This window comes from Hipposideros armiger, unplaced genomic scaffold (genome assembly GCF_001890085.2).
Source record: "Hipposideros armiger isolate ML-2016 unplaced genomic scaffold, ASM189008v1 scaffold_154, whole genome shotgun sequence".
Taxonomy (NCBI): domain Eukaryota; kingdom Metazoa; phylum Chordata; class Mammalia; order Chiroptera; family Hipposideridae; genus Hipposideros; species Hipposideros armiger.
Window position 1 is genome coordinate 2,173,922 of NW_017731504.1, and position 19,448 is coordinate 2,193,369.

Sequence of the window (19,448 nt, forward strand, 5' to 3'; positions counted from 1 at the left end):
TTAACAAAAAAATAATAATAATAAAAAAACAGGAAATAGTAAATTAAATTCATTGATGTGTTTTTTAAAATCAGTTTCAGTTCCCTCAATGTTTTTTAACATCATGGTTTTTTAAGTCAACATGATGTTGAATCACAACTCTGCTTTCAACATTTACCTGGGAGATCTTATAAAAGTAGTATAAGTTCTCTGAGTTTCAGTTTCTTTAGCTACAAAATATCATCTAGACTGTAGGGTTCTTGTGAGAATTATATAGAAACTGTAGCCCCCCCTTATCCACGGGGGATGTGTTCCAAGACCTTAGTGGATGCCTGAAACTGTGGATAGTACCCAATCATATATATATATATATATATATGTATGCTATGTTTTTTTCCTATATGTACCTATGATAAAGTTTAATTTATGTATTAGGCACAGTAAGAGATTAACAACAATAACTAATAATAAAACAGGTACGATAAAATAAGGGTCACTTGAACACAAGCACTGTGATACCACAAGAGTGGATCTGATAACAGAGATGGCTACTAAGTGACGAACGAGTGGAGGAAAGCGTGTCCACTATGCATACACTGGACAGAGGGACGATTAATGATCCAGTGGGACATCGCAGGACAGCTTGCAATTATATCATGTTACTTAGAACAGTGTGCAATTTAAAACTTATAAATTGTTTGGTTTTGTAATATTCTATTTAATACTATTGAACCACAGTTGACTGTGGGCAACCAAAACCACGGAAAGCAAAGCCCTGGATAAAGGGGGAACTACTGTACCCTCATCACAGTGCTAGGGTCTGAGTATGTTGTTCCTGGGCTGGATCGAGCCCACATCACCATTCTTGGTGGCCCTGGTGCTTCCTTTCTTCATTCCACAAACAAATTTTTAAGGACTTAACAATGGCTACATGTTATCCCATTTAATTTTAATGTCTGTTATTTCAGTGAACATTAGTTCCCCTGGCTTCTTGACCACTGCCACCATGCCTATACTCTCTAGTCCTCTTTAGCTCCCATCACAATTCTTGCCCCCATCTCTATATTATTTAACACGTCTGTACAATTACCTGAGTGTTAGCAATAACTGTCATGTTCATTTAAATCACATAAGGTTCATTTTAGAGAGTTTTCTGTAGGCTTTCATAGAATTGATTCTAAACATTAGCCTACTGAAAATTATTTTATTTCAGCAGTCATGTGTCCTCTTTAGGTGGAGCATAAACTCTGAGTCTTGCACTTTATTAGCGTGCAAAATGAAGATTAGCCTTGGAGCAATGTTTATTGATGCCAAAAGAATGCCCTCATTCTCATCCCACCTCCCTTTTTTATTTCTGCAGTCCCTGCCCAACTGCCACAACTTCTCCTGACACCTTTTCCCAAGTATTACTAATAACTGCCTTCCATTCTGTTACATTTGAGCAAATAGCATAATCTTTCTTTCTCACCCAAAAATTCTGGGTGGATTTGGGATTAGCTCTGCAAATTGACTCCTTTCCAGTCCTCTTGCAAATTTCTGCCGCTTTGTTTCTCCTAGACAGACAGACTAGAAGATATTCCATCAAACATTAGCCAGCGTTTTTGCCATTTGGTCTGGGAATGTAATGACCCTGTAATGGCCTCATGTAACTTTTTATTTTTGCATCTTTGTGCTGTTCTTTGTTGCTATGAAACTTGCAAACAGTCAGTAAGTTTTGCTGATGTATTCAATAGCTTACAAAAGACAGTCTCTATCCTAGCAACAGTACAGTATCTACACATTCAATCAGATAGACAAGATAAGCCTCTTCTTGAAGTTTTCTGTAGCAGTGCGAGATAGAAGCTTTGAAATGGAGTTCTTCCTCCCAAAATAAATCTTTCATTTTTATGTGATTCTTTATCCAAATCTGTTCTTTAAGAGGATTATATTTATTTCTTTTTTCTTATAGAATTGCATTAGCTTTTTTCCTTCTTGAAAGCCAAAAAATATTCTTTATCCAGCCTTTCTTCTCTGTTTTGAGAAGAAGGATAAACAAATGTATGGTTTGCTCATACATCAAAGCACTATTAGTATACCTCCAATTCACTGAAAAATTATGGCACAATTTTCACATTAAAACGCATCAAAAATTTTTTATGATGGAGTTTTGACTCTGTGCTGTTGTTCCTTGTTGTTATGTATTGTGCATGGAAGGATGAACACTATAAAGGGAAAAATATAAAAGCAAATGTTTGTTCACATCCTCTCAGCCATAAACCTGACCACAAATGTTGGTATCTGAATCACAGGAGAGGATTATAAAAACTTACCAGCTCTTCTCACACAGAGTCTTGCAAATGTAACTGCTTTATAGCAAAATAAAAACTGCTTTTTGTTTTAATATCTTTGAAATGATTAGGTAGCTTTTAAATCATTTCATTTATTTTTAAATAAACTTACAAGTAAGTCCTCGTGCCAGAGCAAGCTTTTTTCAGGAGTCTGAGTTTGCTGACCTATCTTCTTAGCTGTAATCACTAGACTTTTGATTACTACTCCCCTTTTTAAGGAGATCATATTCTATCACAACTTCTTGTAGTTAGTATTGTAAGACTAAAACCACACAAAGTACTGAGCATCTACTTCAAGATTAGACATTTAAATTGCAAGAGCAGCGTGAGATGTGGTGGTGTCCTTCAAATATTATTTTTTAATCTCCTTTCAGGGTGCTTCTTCAATATAGTTGGTCTTGCCATATGTTTTTCACCTGTTACTTATTTTCTTCTTCACATTATTTTAGTTCTCTTTTCTTCTACTCAAGCATCACATTATCATATTATATCCTTTATGTAATCGCTTCTACTTCCTTTCTCCTATAAAGCTTTTTGGTCTAAAAACCTTTTTTTTTTTTTTTTTGCTTTTCTCTGGTGATAACACATCCAACTACATTTTATTTCTATAGAGCTTTCTGTTTACACATTATATTAGTATATTTGCCAGGCACCGGCATTTATACTCTAAGAACCTCCAATTGGAAAATCCACATTATCTTTTAAAAACATTAGTCTGTTTGGAGAAATATTTTTACTCCATACCAATGTTTTTCTTATTCTATTTAAATAATGTCACTCTATTTTCCTTTTCAAATTCTTTATTTTTTTCTCCTTTCTTTCAATTTAACACTCAATTTATAATTTGAAAATCAACTTGATCATTTTCTAAAATGTCTTTACAAAAATTATTTCATTTATCTTCCACATCTACTCACATGATATAGGCATTATTATCTTTACTTTATGGATGAACTGAAAATCAGAGTTTTAAAGTGATTTACATGTTGCCATATGGCAAATGCATTGGAGAGCTGCTACCCAATGCAATGTCTTCCGATTTCTCACCCTGAATTTGTTCCATGATATATCAGGCTATTGTTTGACTAAATCCTTGTACATGCACTTTAATGCCAGGCAAACTTGAAAAATAATTAATGGCCTGAGTATAAACTTTTCTGTCATATAAAATGAAGATAGTGTCTTCTAGGGATTTGGGGGAGGGTGGTGGTTTTAAGAAAGAAAAGCCTATTCAAACCAGCAAGAGCAAAAAGGGAAATTTGTCAGAGGTGCTTCGTGGAACCCAAGGCAGAAAGTACAGCCTTGTTCCACAGTGAACTGGGACCCCAGGGCAGACAGGGACAGCGGTTCCAGCGTTCTTGGCTTGGTGTCTCCCCTCCATAAAATGGCCACACATCTGGGCTCTCCATCACTTTCAGGTTGTGCTGTGATTCCATCCCAAATTACTAAGAAAGAATATGGATTATGATTGGCCTAAATCAGAGAAGATCTTTATCTCCAGTTCAAACAGTGGTGGTGGAGTGGCTTGATTAAAGATGTTAACTGTCATGGAGGCTAAGTTCCCCTCAACATTCTCTAGAAGATTTAACAAATGTATGTCAAAATTTCTTTTAATTTGCCTATTTTGAATATCTTTCAGATAAAATATGCAGATACCCTGATGACTACTTTCCAAGGTATGTAGAAAATTAATTATGTATTGTGATACCCAACTAATAAGGGAAGGTAACAAATGCTATGTTGCTTATAGGTTTGGCTCAGGGATGTTGTATTTGGGTAAAAATAAAATGAAAACTTAGTTTTAATTACTTTTACTCTCATCTGCACATTAAAAGCTATAGCATTATTATCTTCCCTAGTTGCTTATTCATTCTGAGCCAATGAGAGAGCTGGGTGATGGACAGAATGAGACCCTAACCTTTTATCTACAGAGTTCTCATCAATTTCTGGAGGATATATCCTAGATTATGATTCAGATAAGGTTGTAAGAATGCAGTCTATATATAGAATTGTGTGGCCCTTAAGAATCCAGGGTGAAAGAAATCTGGCAATGCCTAATAAAGTTTGAGATATGTTTACACATCTACATAGATAAGGATGCTTCGTGGTATGCTGTTTTTAAGGGTAATGTCAATCACTAGGGAATGTGATAAATGAACTTTAAAATAATATGTGGCTATAGATATAATTTATTCTCTTTAACACTTACTGAGCTAGTTGCAGAGACATTGTATAGTATGATACAAAGACAAACAAACAAACAAAACCCCAGAAGATTTAAGTTGTGAGTCATAGTAAAAAAGTTTCATTTTCTTAGACAGTATATACTGACCCAAGTGTATCATCAGATTGGAGAATTTTCTTTAGGGATAAAAAAACAATGTAAATATAGAAAATTTCCTAGAAGACTCTTCAAGACATCTCTGAAATGACAGACTGAAAGGCTGAAAGGCCTTTCAAAAACTCAGAGCTTTCTCACTGGGTAGGATAAGATTATAAGTTTTTGTTGGCCTCTAAACGGTCTTTTTTTTTTTTCTTTTCCATGTGGAAATATCTCTGGCAGATTTAGGATCTGAGTGAAGGCAGACACACACACACACACACACACACACACACACACACACACACACACACACACCTTTATTTTTATGACTACTCTTAATATTGGATTCTATAACATGAGATAATTTTCAAGTCATTAGCTCAAATCAAGAGTAATTTGCTCATTTGTTACACCAGTGTGACAAAGGAAACACTATATAACCATGCAGAAGTTAATCTGACAATTGGTTTGATGCTTGTCATTTGAAAGGCAAATTAAGATGCAATATGATAGAAAGTCTTGTGATTTGATCATTCTGCTAAAGACTGGGTTGGTAGTTTTTGGATGAGGATGGTAAAAATCAGAAGGGAAAATTGGTATAATACCCATCTCAAAGCAAGCAGGCTCTTAGCTGTAAGGCAAATGCAGAAAAGAGGCTGGTTCCTTGATATTCATTCATCCAATAATTATTCATTCAGCAAATTAAGAACTGTGCTAGACAATACAGATACAAAGATGGAAAGATGAAGATCCTTCCCTCAAGGGTTTAATAGTCTATTATAATAAATCTCCATTTAGGCAAAAATTGAATATAAAATGCAGATTTTATCTATAAAAAGTGGTTGGCATGTTTTTTATTAATTTGTTTTATTTTATTTTATTTTATCTTATTTTTTATTATTAGTTTCAGGTGTACACAACAGTGCGGTTGGCATGTTAATTCACATATTTATGTATATACTCACAGCTTATCTATTTCTGATTATGTAGTTTGGGAGTCAAAAATAATTTTTGTAGGAGAGGCATAGAGGCCTCAGGAAAAACAGATAAACATTAAACTATCTTCAGCCATTAAAACTTAAACATTAAAATAGCAAGTGGAAATAAGGACGACCTTTCTTAAGTATGGCTAGAATTACTGATGCCTCTACAGTGCTGAAATGGTTTGAGACTAGGGTTCCCCACTGCACCCTCTCCCTGCCCCTACTCAACACTGGCTTAGATGGGAAGCTATGCTGGAGGGAAAAGAAATGTGCTTCTCTGATCTCATCTTTCTGCTTCCCCAACTCCCTGCCCTTCCTGCACTAGTAGGTCAGGAACATGGTCACACTAAGGACAGTGCAGCGTCTATGTTTAACAGAAAGTCAGATACACACTTCTTGGTATTTTTCCCGAGTCACTTTATTTTTCCTTTAAAACATAGTCCTACACAATTCTTAGCTTCTGATCTGTATTATTAAAATATCATTTTGGGGAATATCATGGATTTGAGATACAGAAAATTCTGGATTTTAATTAAACTCTTGTAATTACTAGATTTGTAGTCTCGGGAAAATGAGCATTGGTGAACTTCAGTTTTATCCTCTGAAAATATAGACACTTTCTTTACAAAGGGTAGTCAATAAAAACAAAATGTTGCTTGATTGCATGAAAATTAAGGCCTAAGAAAATTCCTAACCATGTGCAGTATATTCACCCTCTAATTTAAGAAAGCATTTGAGTATGACAATTACTTTAAGCTTATAATGACCCCTCAGTTTCAGAGCCTCTCTCAAATACTTCGGTCAGATTCCCAGCAGCTTTTGCATGGTCTGCCTCTGGGTGGCACTGAAAGGTGCTTTTATCACAAAGCATGTCTCATCTCAGCTGTTTTCCTATCTTCAGGTGATTTATTGGGTCTCTGGAGCTCTACAGGGCAGGGATTCCCTTTCATTTCCTCTCTTTGCTAAATATACTATTCTAGTGCTATGGAGCACACCTTCAGTCTCCACTGTTCTCTTCACCTGTTCTCAGAGTTGAGGACTTTTATGGCAACAGAACTCCTGGATAGCCTTTCTGACATTTCAGACTTCCAAGTAGATACATAGCTGAGGCCCTCCCTGTGATCACTGCCGCTCTTGTAACCAAAAGACCTCCAAGTTTATTTGTTTTAATGTAAGAATAACCATAGCACAAGCTCCAACCTTATGTGACTGCAAGAAGTCTAGTCCCTCCCTAAGTATTTCTAGGAATCCCTGACAAGTGCTTATGGTTCCAAAAACCTTATTCTTGGTTGCCTTTTTGTGATCCGTAGCTCTTTGCCATGGATCTAAGATTTTTTTCCCCCATCTCTTTAGACTTCTTCATTCAGGCACATCTTTCCAGCTTTCTTTCCTCCACATTTTGGCAAAAGATCCTTCTTTTGAAGTGCTCCAAAGCACTGGCAACATAGCTCCTGTGTTTAATAAACTCTACAAAGAAGTGGCACATTAGAAGGGAATTTGAGCACAGATCAAAAAGATAAAAATTTAGTGTTAGATGTCATTGCTCTGTGAGTCCCTAACCATCCCGCTTATAGGGAACACTATTGGTTCTTAGTGAACCCTAGCCATACTAACCAGAGCCATACAAAACATGGACTAGATTTATACTCTCTCCCTGGACCAGCAGCCTAACTATGTTGTCGTCTCACCCCAAGTTCATGATACCTACACGTATGGCACCTTCCTCACCAAAGAAAGCAAAAATGCAGTGAGCATATATTCCAGAATGCATCGCTCACGCAACTTAGTATTTTCTCTGTGCATCATTGCTTTTTCTGTCCCTTTTGTATCATTCCCATCAATATGTAAACAGACAGTATTGTTCCATACTTTAAAAAAAAGCCCCCTTCATACTGAATTGCCTACAGCTACCTCTCTGTTGCTTGAAAATTTCATCTACATTCTGTCTGTATTTAGTAGTTTCTTCTTCTTCTCTTTTTTTTCAAACCTATACTATTCAATCATCTGTCCTTGATAATCTAACTCAACTGTTGTCAAAGAAACCTATGTAACTTTGCTAGCAATTGTCACCCCAATAAACTTTAATTTAAAAAAAAAGTCACTAATAAAATCCACGTGGCCAACCAAATCTTGGTCTCATTGTATGCGGTCCACCTATAGCATTTGATACATTGATATTTGCTACTTCTTCAGACAAAACACTTGCTTCTCTGGGCTCTGGGCCACCCTGTCTTGGGTTTCCTTCTGACATACCAGCAGCTCCTTTTCCTTTGCTCGTTCCTCAATCTTAGACATCAGAGTGCCCGTGCCGAGGGCTCATCTAGTGAACCTCTTCTCTATCAATGATACTCATTTCATATGTAATTTCATTCTCTCTCATGGCTTTAAATAGCATTTATACATTCATGGAGCTCAAACATGTATCTGCCTATTCAAATAAGTGTCTATTAAGCAAATCAAGTTAACACTCACCAAAACCAACTTCTGATAGGCTGTAAGCTTGTTTAAAAGAGCTTTTAAAGAGCTTTGTTTAGTATTGTAGAAATATCTAAAGAGCTTTGTTTAGTATTGTAGAAATATCTAAAGAGCTTTGTTTAGTATTGTAGAAATATCTTTTATTTTTATTTGGATATTGGAACCTTACATTTATACTATAGAGTTAGGAAATTGAAAAGAACAATAGGGATTAAATAGTTTAATATCCCTGATTTATAAATAAGAAAATTGAAACTCAAAGTTTATGTCGAAGGTAACCCAGGCAGAAATAATGTGGGTTTTTTTATAAATTGAATTTAATTATTTAATCTATTTAGTTAATAAAATATTAAGGCATTTTTTTCTAAAAAGATCTTAACAATAATATAAAATATAAATAAAGACTTTAAAAATGGAAACTAGAGAAAGTATATGTGAAAGTAGAAAAGTTGGATCCTACTAGTAAAAGACAATATTACCTTAAATTTTGGAGTGTCATTAAATGTACTTATTGGTTAGAGGACCATTGTAGATATGTTCAGAGCAATGGAGGATCTGATTTGGCCCCAAACTAAGAAATGAACTGGCCTCTGGGATATGGGCTTATTTATTAATTTATTATTAATAGTAATTAATCTTCCACATGAAACACTGCCAAGCATTTGGGCTTGAGGCTTATTAGATATTTTGAATAGGTTGGAGCTATTTGGCATTGATAAGTTATATATATATATATATATATATATATATATATATATATGCTTTTTTTAATTTATTGGTTAGGCAACTGCTCCTGAATAATAGTTTATTTGAGATAATTAATCATTTGAGACCTGCCTGTAGACACAGGGTACTGTATTATAAATCACATCTTATTTTCATTCATAAGGAATGAAATGATGTTCAGTTTTTACACATGATTTATCATTTGCAGGTTGTATCTGCTCTCTATGTGGGCTAGGAAAATGGATGGATTGTCTTATTAAAAATTCTTCACTTTTTGCTATTATATTCTCTGCATAGCCAGAGAAAAACCATGGGCGTGGACCCCTCCATATCCCAATATTAAGCTGTATTGAATTACCTATGGAAAGAGAGGTTATGAATGAGTTCCTTTGTTATAAGATAAGCAAAACACATGCCAGCATCTGAAATTTTGAAACCATTTAATACTGCTATCATTTGATCTGCTACTGTTTTTTTAAGGACAGCTACTTAATATTTACATATACTGTGTCTTCCTTCAGAAGCATGGGCAATAATATAGGTGTTATGTCTTGACATAGAGTTCGTTTTTCTTTTGATGCAACTCCCTCCAGCTCTAGGTGATATGTAATCTCAAAGTTAAAGCAGTTGCTACTCTTTTAAGAAATGCCACTCTCACTGCCTGATATGGCCGTCTGTTCTCAGACTATTACTGTGAAAGCTGGTCACCAGGGCCATCTGTACTACCTGAAGACTATGGTGGGATGTCTGCTGTAATCCTAATAGGATTATTCAGATGAGGCTGTAATGAAACAGTGAAAAATCAAGAGTAAATAGAATTCAGGGCTCTAAGACCAGAACTGCATTACAATCCTTACACTGCCAGTTACAGCGGGATAAAAACAAAATACATCTGAGGGTTAAATGAGCACAGCTATAAAGAAAAACTTTCATGACTGGTAGTTATTGCTGATATTACTTATAAGGTTAGGGAAAATATGTTAATCTATTTGGATCTCAAACTTCTCACCTGTAAAGTGGGAAATAATAATAGTATTTTGGGAGAATTTCTCTGGGTCTTTGATGTAATGTATGTAAAACAGCACAGCATCTGGATGTAATCAGTGATCAGTCATTTTATGGCATCTGCCACACTGAGTCTACAACATTTCTTTGGCCTTTTATTGTTAAACATCCCTAGTAATTAAAATTTACTTACTTAACATAGCTTTAAAGGAATGTTTGCAGTCATTTTCTGGGCAAATAAATAGGCAGTACAAGGTATAGTTAAGAGCACCGATAACCTAGGTTCTAATCCCAGCTCTGCCATGTACTGCTTCTGTGACCTTCAGTAAATACCTGACCTCTCTGTGCCTCAGATTTCTTGCCTTTAAAAATAAGAATGCTATAGTACTTATCTGGTCAGATTGTTGTGAGAATTAAATGGATGAATATATAAAATGCAATTCAGGTACCATCTGACAGTAACTGCTAAAAAAAATATTTGCTATCATTGTTCCCTAAAAGAAGGTCCACAAAACAACTTTTCAAATGTAGCACACACACGCATATATGCATGCTTACACACTTGTATTCACTTACTTATTCGCACATAAGCATATGTATTCAGGTTGGCCAAACCAGAACAAGAACAATAGTTTACCTAATATTGAATTTAGCTAAGAAAATATTGTAGTTAAGAACTAAGTATAAAGTGGATTCTAATAAAGTAAATTATTTTTCCTTATTATAGGGAGGATGAGTATTATATTGAAGACACACCAATTTATGGTAACTTAAATAATGTCGTCCCAGGTAAGTTTATTTTTCCAAAAATTAATTTACCTATAAATGAGTACCTCCCACTAAATTCCACAAAGAATTTGAGGTGGCTTATTATTTTTTTGTTACAATCACATTTAAATATCCCAATAATAACCATAAATTCTAGTATGTTTAGCATATTATTTGGTAAAAATGTCCAAAGCTGCATATTGTAAATTGTATTGCCACATTCAGTAATTAACATCCTGTTTTCTATATTCTCTTTATTTTACTCTGGTAGTAATGAGAATACAGGAAGACTTTATTACCACAGAATTCTATGAAATTAAGCTATTTCTAGAACAGAAAATGGCTCAGGGAAACAGTGCTTTGTGTGCTGTATACAAAAGCAAATCTACAGTGAAATATCAGGAACACTACACACATTTTTCTGGTTTCCCTTGTTTTAGCTTGTTCTTTGTAAGTAGGGAACCTAGGGATACATTGATGGCAAGTGGGGAAAGAGAAGAACTAAATCATTACTGAGTGGGTTATACATTTTCATTCTTATGTAACAAGTGCTCTTCAATTCCCAGCATCCTTTGTTACTTTAAACATTCCAACCACCCCAAAACAATACACTCCAAATTCCTCAAAACAGACAACTGTGATCTGATCCCACAGCTCTGATGAGAAAAACCATGAGGGTAATGCTAGCATTTAATCCCATCCTTGCCCTGCAAACACTTCACTTAATTTATGACAGTAGAATTGGAGGTTAACTCCTATTCACCTCTGAGTCTCAAACAAGATCCCCAGGAATGGACTAAATTTATCTGAATCTCTATATATCAAACAATGTGAAATTCTCCTAAAGTTAGGAATCTGAGAATTTTATAGGGTTCAAGAATTTATTTAATTTTTGTCTTTTTTCCATTGTAAAGTGTCCTCTATCTCTGCACTCTGAGGAATCAGAAACTGTTTTTTCAAGAATGAACTATTATAATTAATTTCCCTACCTGTTTCACCTTGCAGAATCAAGGTACCTGCCTATAATATTGAGGACTTAATTTCTTATGTATTCTGGTGGCCCAACATGTCTATAATTTCCATATCTCAGTGAGCACAGGAGTCACTCCCACGGTTCTGATTTAGTAGGTCCAGGGTAGAGCCGAGGGATCGGTTATTGAACAAACCTCCCAGGTGATTCTAATGCATGTTTCCCATGGACCATGCTTAGATGAATATCACTCTATGAACCCTTTCTTTTGCAATGTTTTTCAGAAAGGGCTGAATAATTATGAGGTACCTTGTATTATAGTAAAGATATCTTTTCTATGGGGTCAAATTGATGCAATCCACATTTTGGCCAGGTTACTGGCCATCTCACCAGTCATTAACTGTCTTTCCTCTCCCTTTTAAATAGGTGTATCTGGGGGAAGAAAGGTATAAATGATTCCATAAGCATATCCCCACAGAATGAAATGGGTGCAGGTCTGCTGGCTGTTGGATACTACACAAAAACTCCAAGTAATTAGGACAAATATTTATACAGTGCCAGGCCCTCCGGACAGCCTGGCTGAACTCTCCTGTCACTGATTTATGGGATAAAAATCATAATCTAAACCCCTTTTTTCAAAAATAAGATGTAACGGGCCGGCCAAGTGGCTCAGTTGGTTAAAAGCTCGCTCAAGAGTATGAGCTCTGAGCAACAGCGGTTTGATGCCTGGCCCAAGCTGAGCAGCTGCTGAGCTGCCAACAGGTGGCAGGATGGCTCAGTTAAAAAAAAAAAAAAGATGTAGGGTTCAGAATTCCTCTAAGTAAAACTTCTTACTCACACACACACAAAAAAAATTGTCAAATTGTAATCATCAATATATGTGCTCTGCGCTTTATGCCACCTTGCACCATATGCAATCATACGGAAATAGAAGAGAACACAGGCAATCCTTTACCTCATGGACTCTCTACAGCATCTAAATAGTAGTTTAAGTTGAGACTGCAATGTCCTCCAGTGGTATTAAAAAAAATGCACATGATCTAGTCCTTATCCCAAATGACCTCCTTTTGTCATCGTTAATGCTATGGGCAAAAGACTTCTCTACCATCTGATTTGCAGAGAACAGTTAGTGCTTTCTTACCTCTTTGCATCTCCATGAAAAAGACTAGCCAAATAATCCTTTTGGATTTCACACTTACAGCTAAATGTTGTTTGGCTCACACATTTTTATTTGTGCCAGCGTTTTTTTTGTTTTGTTTTTCCACTGTGAATCATGATTTTTTCAACTCCCAAGAACCAATAGATGAAAACTGCTATGTACAGATGAAAGGCCAACCAGTGAGATCTGTGAATGAACCACAAGAAGCCAGCCCACCTGCACAGGTGAGTTTTGTTTTCCACATCAGTGTTCAAGTTCAGCCTGGGTCACAGCACAGCTGTAGGTTTCAAGAGCATAACAGCAGTGCATTCTGATGCACATCTGAAGCAGCCTGTTAGACATTTTGCAGTCTCAATCAGTGTCAAGTTCTGGGACCTGAGTTCTACACGGAAACTCAAAGTCAAGTAAACAGTGCTCAGAACCACACTCGAAGAGCCAAAACTGTGTACAAGTCAATACATTTGAAGAGAAAAGTGGATTCTCTTCTTAAATAATCGATTAAGCCTTTTTTCCAAATTCAAAAAATTACATGTTTCACAAAGGTGAACGGAAAGGTTAGCACATGTATAATGCTTACAAGACCTAGATGTCAGGAATTTATGGAGGAGGGGGTGGGCGAGAGAGAGAAACTTTCAGTTAAAAGATAAATTAACCGGATATAAAAAAACATACTTCTATTTTACAAGGCAAATAAGTGTAAATATGAATACACGTCCTATGGCTCTGGTCTTACAGCAAGAGATTTACATGTGGTTTGTGTAAACATAGGCAGGAAGAAAGCTTAAGCAAAAACACATATGCGTAAAAACCCTGGAAGAATTGGATAATTTCTCTTTTTCCTACCACAGTCAGTTCAACCTCCTCAGACGGAGCTCTGGCTTCATCAAAAGCCATTCGCAATTCTTAGCCTACATGCTCCTGTAGTGCTATAAATTTCAGTTAAAATATCTCTTCCTTTTCCTCCCAGATCTTGTCCCTTCCATTATATGCCCTCTTGCTACTGCCTAGGACTAGTCATAGGGCCAGCATTTCCTATGTGCTTGTTATGTGTTGGACCTTGTGTGATGTGCTTTATAGGCACTATCTTCTTAGATTCCCATGAAGGAGGCAGCATTATTATTCCCATTTGACATAGTCTTGCAAAGAACGAAAAATGTGTCCTGGGGCACTGAGGTACTAGGTGGAGACACAGGATCTAAACTTAGTCCTGTCTAACTGAAAATATTCCTCCCCCTTAGATGGGCTACATCTTGGAAACTTCCTATTAAGGTAGAATTTTTCTATTTTTCCTTATGTGAGTCCCTCACAAAATCAAAATTCTTGACATTTTCACTAAGAAACCAAGACGTGCTGAAGTTTAAGCAAATGTGAAGTCGCCCTCTTATGGGCAAATCTGTCATCTGATGTTCAATTAATTGTAAAATGTATTTTTTGATAAAAGGTATGAAAAACTGCATGGTATAATATGAGTTACAAATCCATAATGATAAAAATCTCTAAAAGAAGGTTAAAATACAACCACACCCACTGAAATGGAGAGATTCATATCACCTCAGTTCTAAAAGAACTGAGAATTTGGAAAAGAGGTTGCTATTTAACACATATGAATTGAACAGGTCAGCTTTATATGAGCTGCATCTGGTTTTTACTAAAGTGGAAATTGCGCAAAGTCTTAAAATGTCCTTAAAAGTGTGTTATTTTATAAATGATACCATTAAAGATACTCTAAGGAAATTAGTCTTTATTAAATCCTTCTCACAAATTTAGTTTCACAAATTAGAAGTAATTTCCTTGTATTTGCTCAATTCTATTTTATTAGAATGATCATTATCATCAAAAGCTCCACCCAGTTTAATACTTACTTTGTTAAGGAATCTACAATACTATACATAAAGCATGTAGATACAGTGTTTGTTGGAAAAATGAAAATGAGTTTCTTGTTCTTTGAAAACAATGCATACAGTTCAGAACTTGTAATTTCAGTATCTCAGTCTACTATTAACTAGGAAGAGTTAATCAGAAAATCTAATAATAAAAGTCCACAAGAATTCCCATGTCCTAAAAAAATTTGAGGGACACAAGTGTGAGTTTGCTCCTCTTCTCTTATCTTCATGTCAAAAATCTCTCACCAATCTCCCCTTTGCTTTTATGTGAGAAGCATCCTCTCCTTTTCAAAGCCAATTCTACTACTTATACTCTAGACTGTTTCTCCTATTTCTTTCAAGATCAATTATTTGTCTCCATTTTTCATGTTTTAAAATGAATTATTACTATTTGCTTACCAATATGCACAAACCACCCCAATATTTAAAAACAACAAAACTTTACCTCAACCTGTTTATCTCTCTAATTCCTAAACTGACTCTTACTTCCTCTGCTGTTTCCATTTCTTTCCATAGATACACATTCTTTTACCCATGGCAGTATATTTTCCACCCATCCACTCAACTGAAACAACACTCTGGCAGTCACATGTGACTATTACATGCACAATTTGTGGTTCTTCCTCAGGATCACATTTTTTGAACTCTACAGCACCTGATCAAGTTGACCAGTTGTTGACCAGACACATATATTATTTGGAAATGCTTTCATTTATAAGCGCAAAACCAATTTAAACCACTTTAACATTAGAGGTAAATTACTGGCTCATATGACAGGGAGCTATAAGGGTGTATTGTTTTTGAGATGACTGACTAGGAGGACTCTCTCCATTTCTCCTTCCTGCTTCCCTCTATTACTGACTTTATTCTCTTCTGTTACCAACAGACTCTTCCATAAAGGCTGAACAAGCCACTGGAAGACCCAAATTTTCTTCCTCCCAACTCCAGGGAAAAACACCTTTTCTATTCCTGCACCTATATGTCAATCCCAAAGATGCCATTTAATTGGCTCTGCTGACATCACATGTCCATTCTCGGGCCAACTTCTGTTGCCAGGGGATGGATGATATGATTGGTCCCAGCTTAGGTCACAGGCTTAGTCCTGTGCTGGGCTTTGGGTAATCCAGGACAAAATAAAGGAGAAGAATTTCTCAAAGGAAAATGAAGAAATATATATATATATATATATATATATATATATATATATATATATATATCTTTTTTTTTTATCAAGAACCTTCTGGTTATTTTTGAACCTCAGTGACATCTCCTTCTCTATATGTCTGAGCAAAGCAGATAAAAGCATGAGGTATTGTGTGCAGGAAGCAGTGAATTGTCCAGTTTTCCTAGTATACAGAGTTTATGTAAGGGAGAAGTCGGATTCAGAATAAAAAAGGTACAGTAGAATCAAGCATAGAAAACCTTAAATGTCAGGATATAAAATTCAGACCTTATTCTATAGGCCAAAATTTTGGAGATAGGATGGTAAAAAATGTAAGTTGTGTCTTAGGAAGAGAATTTGAAGAGAGTATACAAGCTAACTGGCAGATAGAAAAGACTGGAGCAAGGATACCAGCTAGGCAGCTGTTGCCATTTTTCAGAAATGATTATTTTAGGACTAAAAAGTCAGATAAAAATACCAGAGAGGGGCTGAGTGGCTCAGTTGGTTAAGAGCTCACTCAAGAGTTTGAGCTCTGAGTAACAGCAGTTCGAGTGCCGGCCCAAGCTGAGCAGCCGCTGAGCTGCCAACAGGTGGCAGGATGGCTCAGCTAAAAAAAAAAAAAAATACCAGAGAGGTTGTAAATAGAGCCATCTCTTCTGCCTGGTAGTGAATATAATGCATTTAACTCTTAGCATGAAAATGAGTGCAACAGGGAGATTCTTACCATGCATTAGGGATTTTGCTAATCCAAATGTAGCTTTCTTACCCCTGCCCCCACAAATTGATATAATTTTGACCTACTCTTAAAGATAAATCTTTAATACAGAAATTTTTAGTTTATTCAATGCTTGCCTTAAAGTTTTAGCTTACAAGCTCTAATAATTATAATCCCACACTTTTGGACAGTGATTATAGCTTCCGTATATATTATGTCTATTTACTCATAAATCTGTGAGATAGGAACTTTCATTTTATAAGCAGGAAAATTAAGACTCAGAATAGTTTTTAAATACTGCCCAAGGTCCCATGATTAGCATATTACAGAGCCAGAATTCTATCCTAGCCTTTCCACCACCAAATTTAAGGTCTTGCTTACAAGCCAATATTTCCCCAAGTTTCCCCAGTCTCCTGTTCTTCCCATTCTAGTATTAACCCAGCTTTAGGCCAGAGAGGACTACCAGACCCTCTTGGATGAAAATTAATATCTCCGGGGGCCGGCCAAGTGGCTCAGTTGGTTAAGAGTTCACTCAAGAGCATGAGCTCTGAACAACAGCGGTTCAATGCCCGGCCCGAGCGGAGCTGCAGCTGAGCTGCCAACTGGTGGCAGGATGGCTCAGCTAAAAAAAAGAAAGAAAGAAAGAAAATGAATATCTCCAAGGCCAACCTATAAATGAACTCAAAGTGGATCTGGACACAGGCAGGCAAGAAGGAAATGATAAAAATGGGAACTGTAGTTCTTGCCTTATACCAGTCATGTAACTGGACAATGTTGTTTTTATACTTCTGAATCACAGAAGTGTAGAAAAATTGGGGACATTTGTGGGTACCATTAACTGACCAATTATTAAACAAATGTAAAATAGAACTGGTGTCTTGTTAAGTTCCTTCCTATCATGCTTATTCCTGGTTTAACAAATTGGAGTATTGTTACTAGGTAAGAGTAACAGGGCAAGCTCTCCCTGAGGTAAACATAGGGTAAGGGAAAGTAAGAGTCCATGTAAAATGTTTCTATATACTTTGAGTATAAGAAAAGTAAAACTACACACACAAAAATTTCATCTAAATACTCTTTTCCACATTCAAAAATCTTGAGTTGACTGTTGTATTTTGTTGTGGATTCTAACTGACAAATTTGGCAAAAACAGGTAGCTGACACCAAGAAAACAAGCTCCTTGTTTTTCATGGGCCTTAGAAATTCCCAGAAGTCATCAAAGTGAAAGAATGAGCTAACAATGAAAAATTAACATGGCCTTTCTTTTTAGGCAACCAATGAAACACAGATGTTTTACGCCTCACTAGATCACAACTTTAAGGGGAAGCGCAGAAAGCCCAAGAAACAGGATACTAATTTGTCAGACCAGGATGAAGATGGGCAGTTACCTGGACTGCATGCCAGCATTTCCAAGACCACTCTGGTAGACAGTTTCCCACCTGAGAGCCAGGAAACAGAGGAAAACATTCATGATGATCCCATTAGACTGTTTGGATTGATTCGCGGGAGGAAAGAGCCTGTAAACTAGCTAGCTGGACTATGCTCTAATTCAATGATTCATCTCTTACTGAAGAAGCTTGTTAACCAAGATCCCCATATGACACAGCATGATTTGGCAGGGTGACGATCTGATCATTTGTTAGTGGGATGATAGTTTACCTCTTATCCAGAGCTTATGTTCTTGCATATTGGACGTAATGTCATGAAATCTGTTATTTGAATTCGCTTTAAAAATGTCTAATAGTAAAATATAAAATAAAATCAAGTTTACAAAGTGAGCTTGATGACAATATCACAATTTGACCAACAATACTTAATATCAGTGAAATAAAACAAAAAAAATGTTAAGCATTTTTAGTGTGTGCTGGAACACATTGAAAGAAAACTAAAAGTCAATTTAAAAAAAAATTCTCCTTTCTCACCAGTGTGAAACATCCCATAATGTAAAGAAACCTCTGATTGAAAAGGATAGGACACATTCAAATATATTCATAAAAGAAATGGCATTATCTCCTTAAGAAGTGTTTTTCCCAAATAGAAATATATTTATTAGTTTTAAAAATTATTATAAAATTAATTCAAGCTCCTTATAACAATAAACAAGTATGAAAGACAATTTAGAAATTCCACTAGCCAGAAGCAATCACTATGAGCAATCTTCTATATAAGAGGCCTGACAATTAAGTTTGTGAACTTGTTGTAACAATGTTGCTAACCTTTTTTTAATATCAGAGGGATTATTCATTATGAATCTGTACCAACTGGACTAACAGTTAACTAAGTTTACTATTTGGAAGTGCTGAAAAAGCTGCGTTGAAAAGTTAGATGACCTGAACTTTTCGCCAATAATTCATGGTTCTTGCATCACGACAATGTACCAGCTCACATGGCACTATCTGTGAGGGAGGTTTTAGCCAGTAAACAAATAACTGTATTGGCACACCCTCTCTACTCATCTGATCTGGCCCCCAACGACTTCTTTCTTTCCTGGAAGATAAAGGAAATATTGAAAGGAAGACATTTTGATGGCATTCAGGACATCAAGAGTAATACGACAATGGCTCTGATGGCCATTTCAGAAAAAGAATTCCAAAATTGCTTTGAAGGGTGGACTAAGCATTGGCATTAGTGCATAGCTTCCCAAGGGGAGTATTTTGAAGGTGACCATGGTGATATTCAGCAATGAGGTATGTAGCACTTTTTCTAGGATGAGTTCGCGAACGTAATTGTAAGATCACGTATACCCTATTAGATATTTTTCTGTGCATATCCATGTATCTACATCAATTGTTTCTGTTTTTCTTTTAACCAAAAAAGGAAAGTGACTACTTTACTAGTATACCTATTATTTAAACTTTCTTTCACTTAATATATTGTGGATTTATTTTCATTGTGATTTTAACTATAATTAAATACAGTTACGTATTATATTTTTAATGTTTGCATAGGACCTCATTGATGACTATGTCAGGATTT

General features: G+C 35.9%; 1 protein-coding gene across 1 annotated transcript in view; it reads left to right on the forward strand.

Moving 5' to 3' along the window:
* TRAT1 (T cell receptor associated transmembrane adaptor 1) overlaps window positions 1-18,713 on the forward strand; it is a 33,278-nt gene extending 14,565 nt beyond the window's left edge. Inside the window, exons 3-6 of the mRNA XM_019651172.1 lie at window positions 3,946-3,982; window positions 10,546-10,607; window positions 12,851-12,939; window positions 17,743-18,713. Of these exons, the coding sequence (XP_019506717.1) occupies window positions 3,946-3,982; window positions 10,546-10,607; window positions 12,851-12,939; window positions 17,743-18,000 (446 nt within the window). The 3' untranslated portion in view covers window positions 18,001-18,713. The remainder of the gene's footprint in view (window positions 1-3,945; window positions 3,983-10,545; window positions 10,608-12,850; window positions 12,940-17,742) is intronic.
* The last annotated feature ends 735 nt before the right edge of the window (window positions 18,714-19,448 follow it).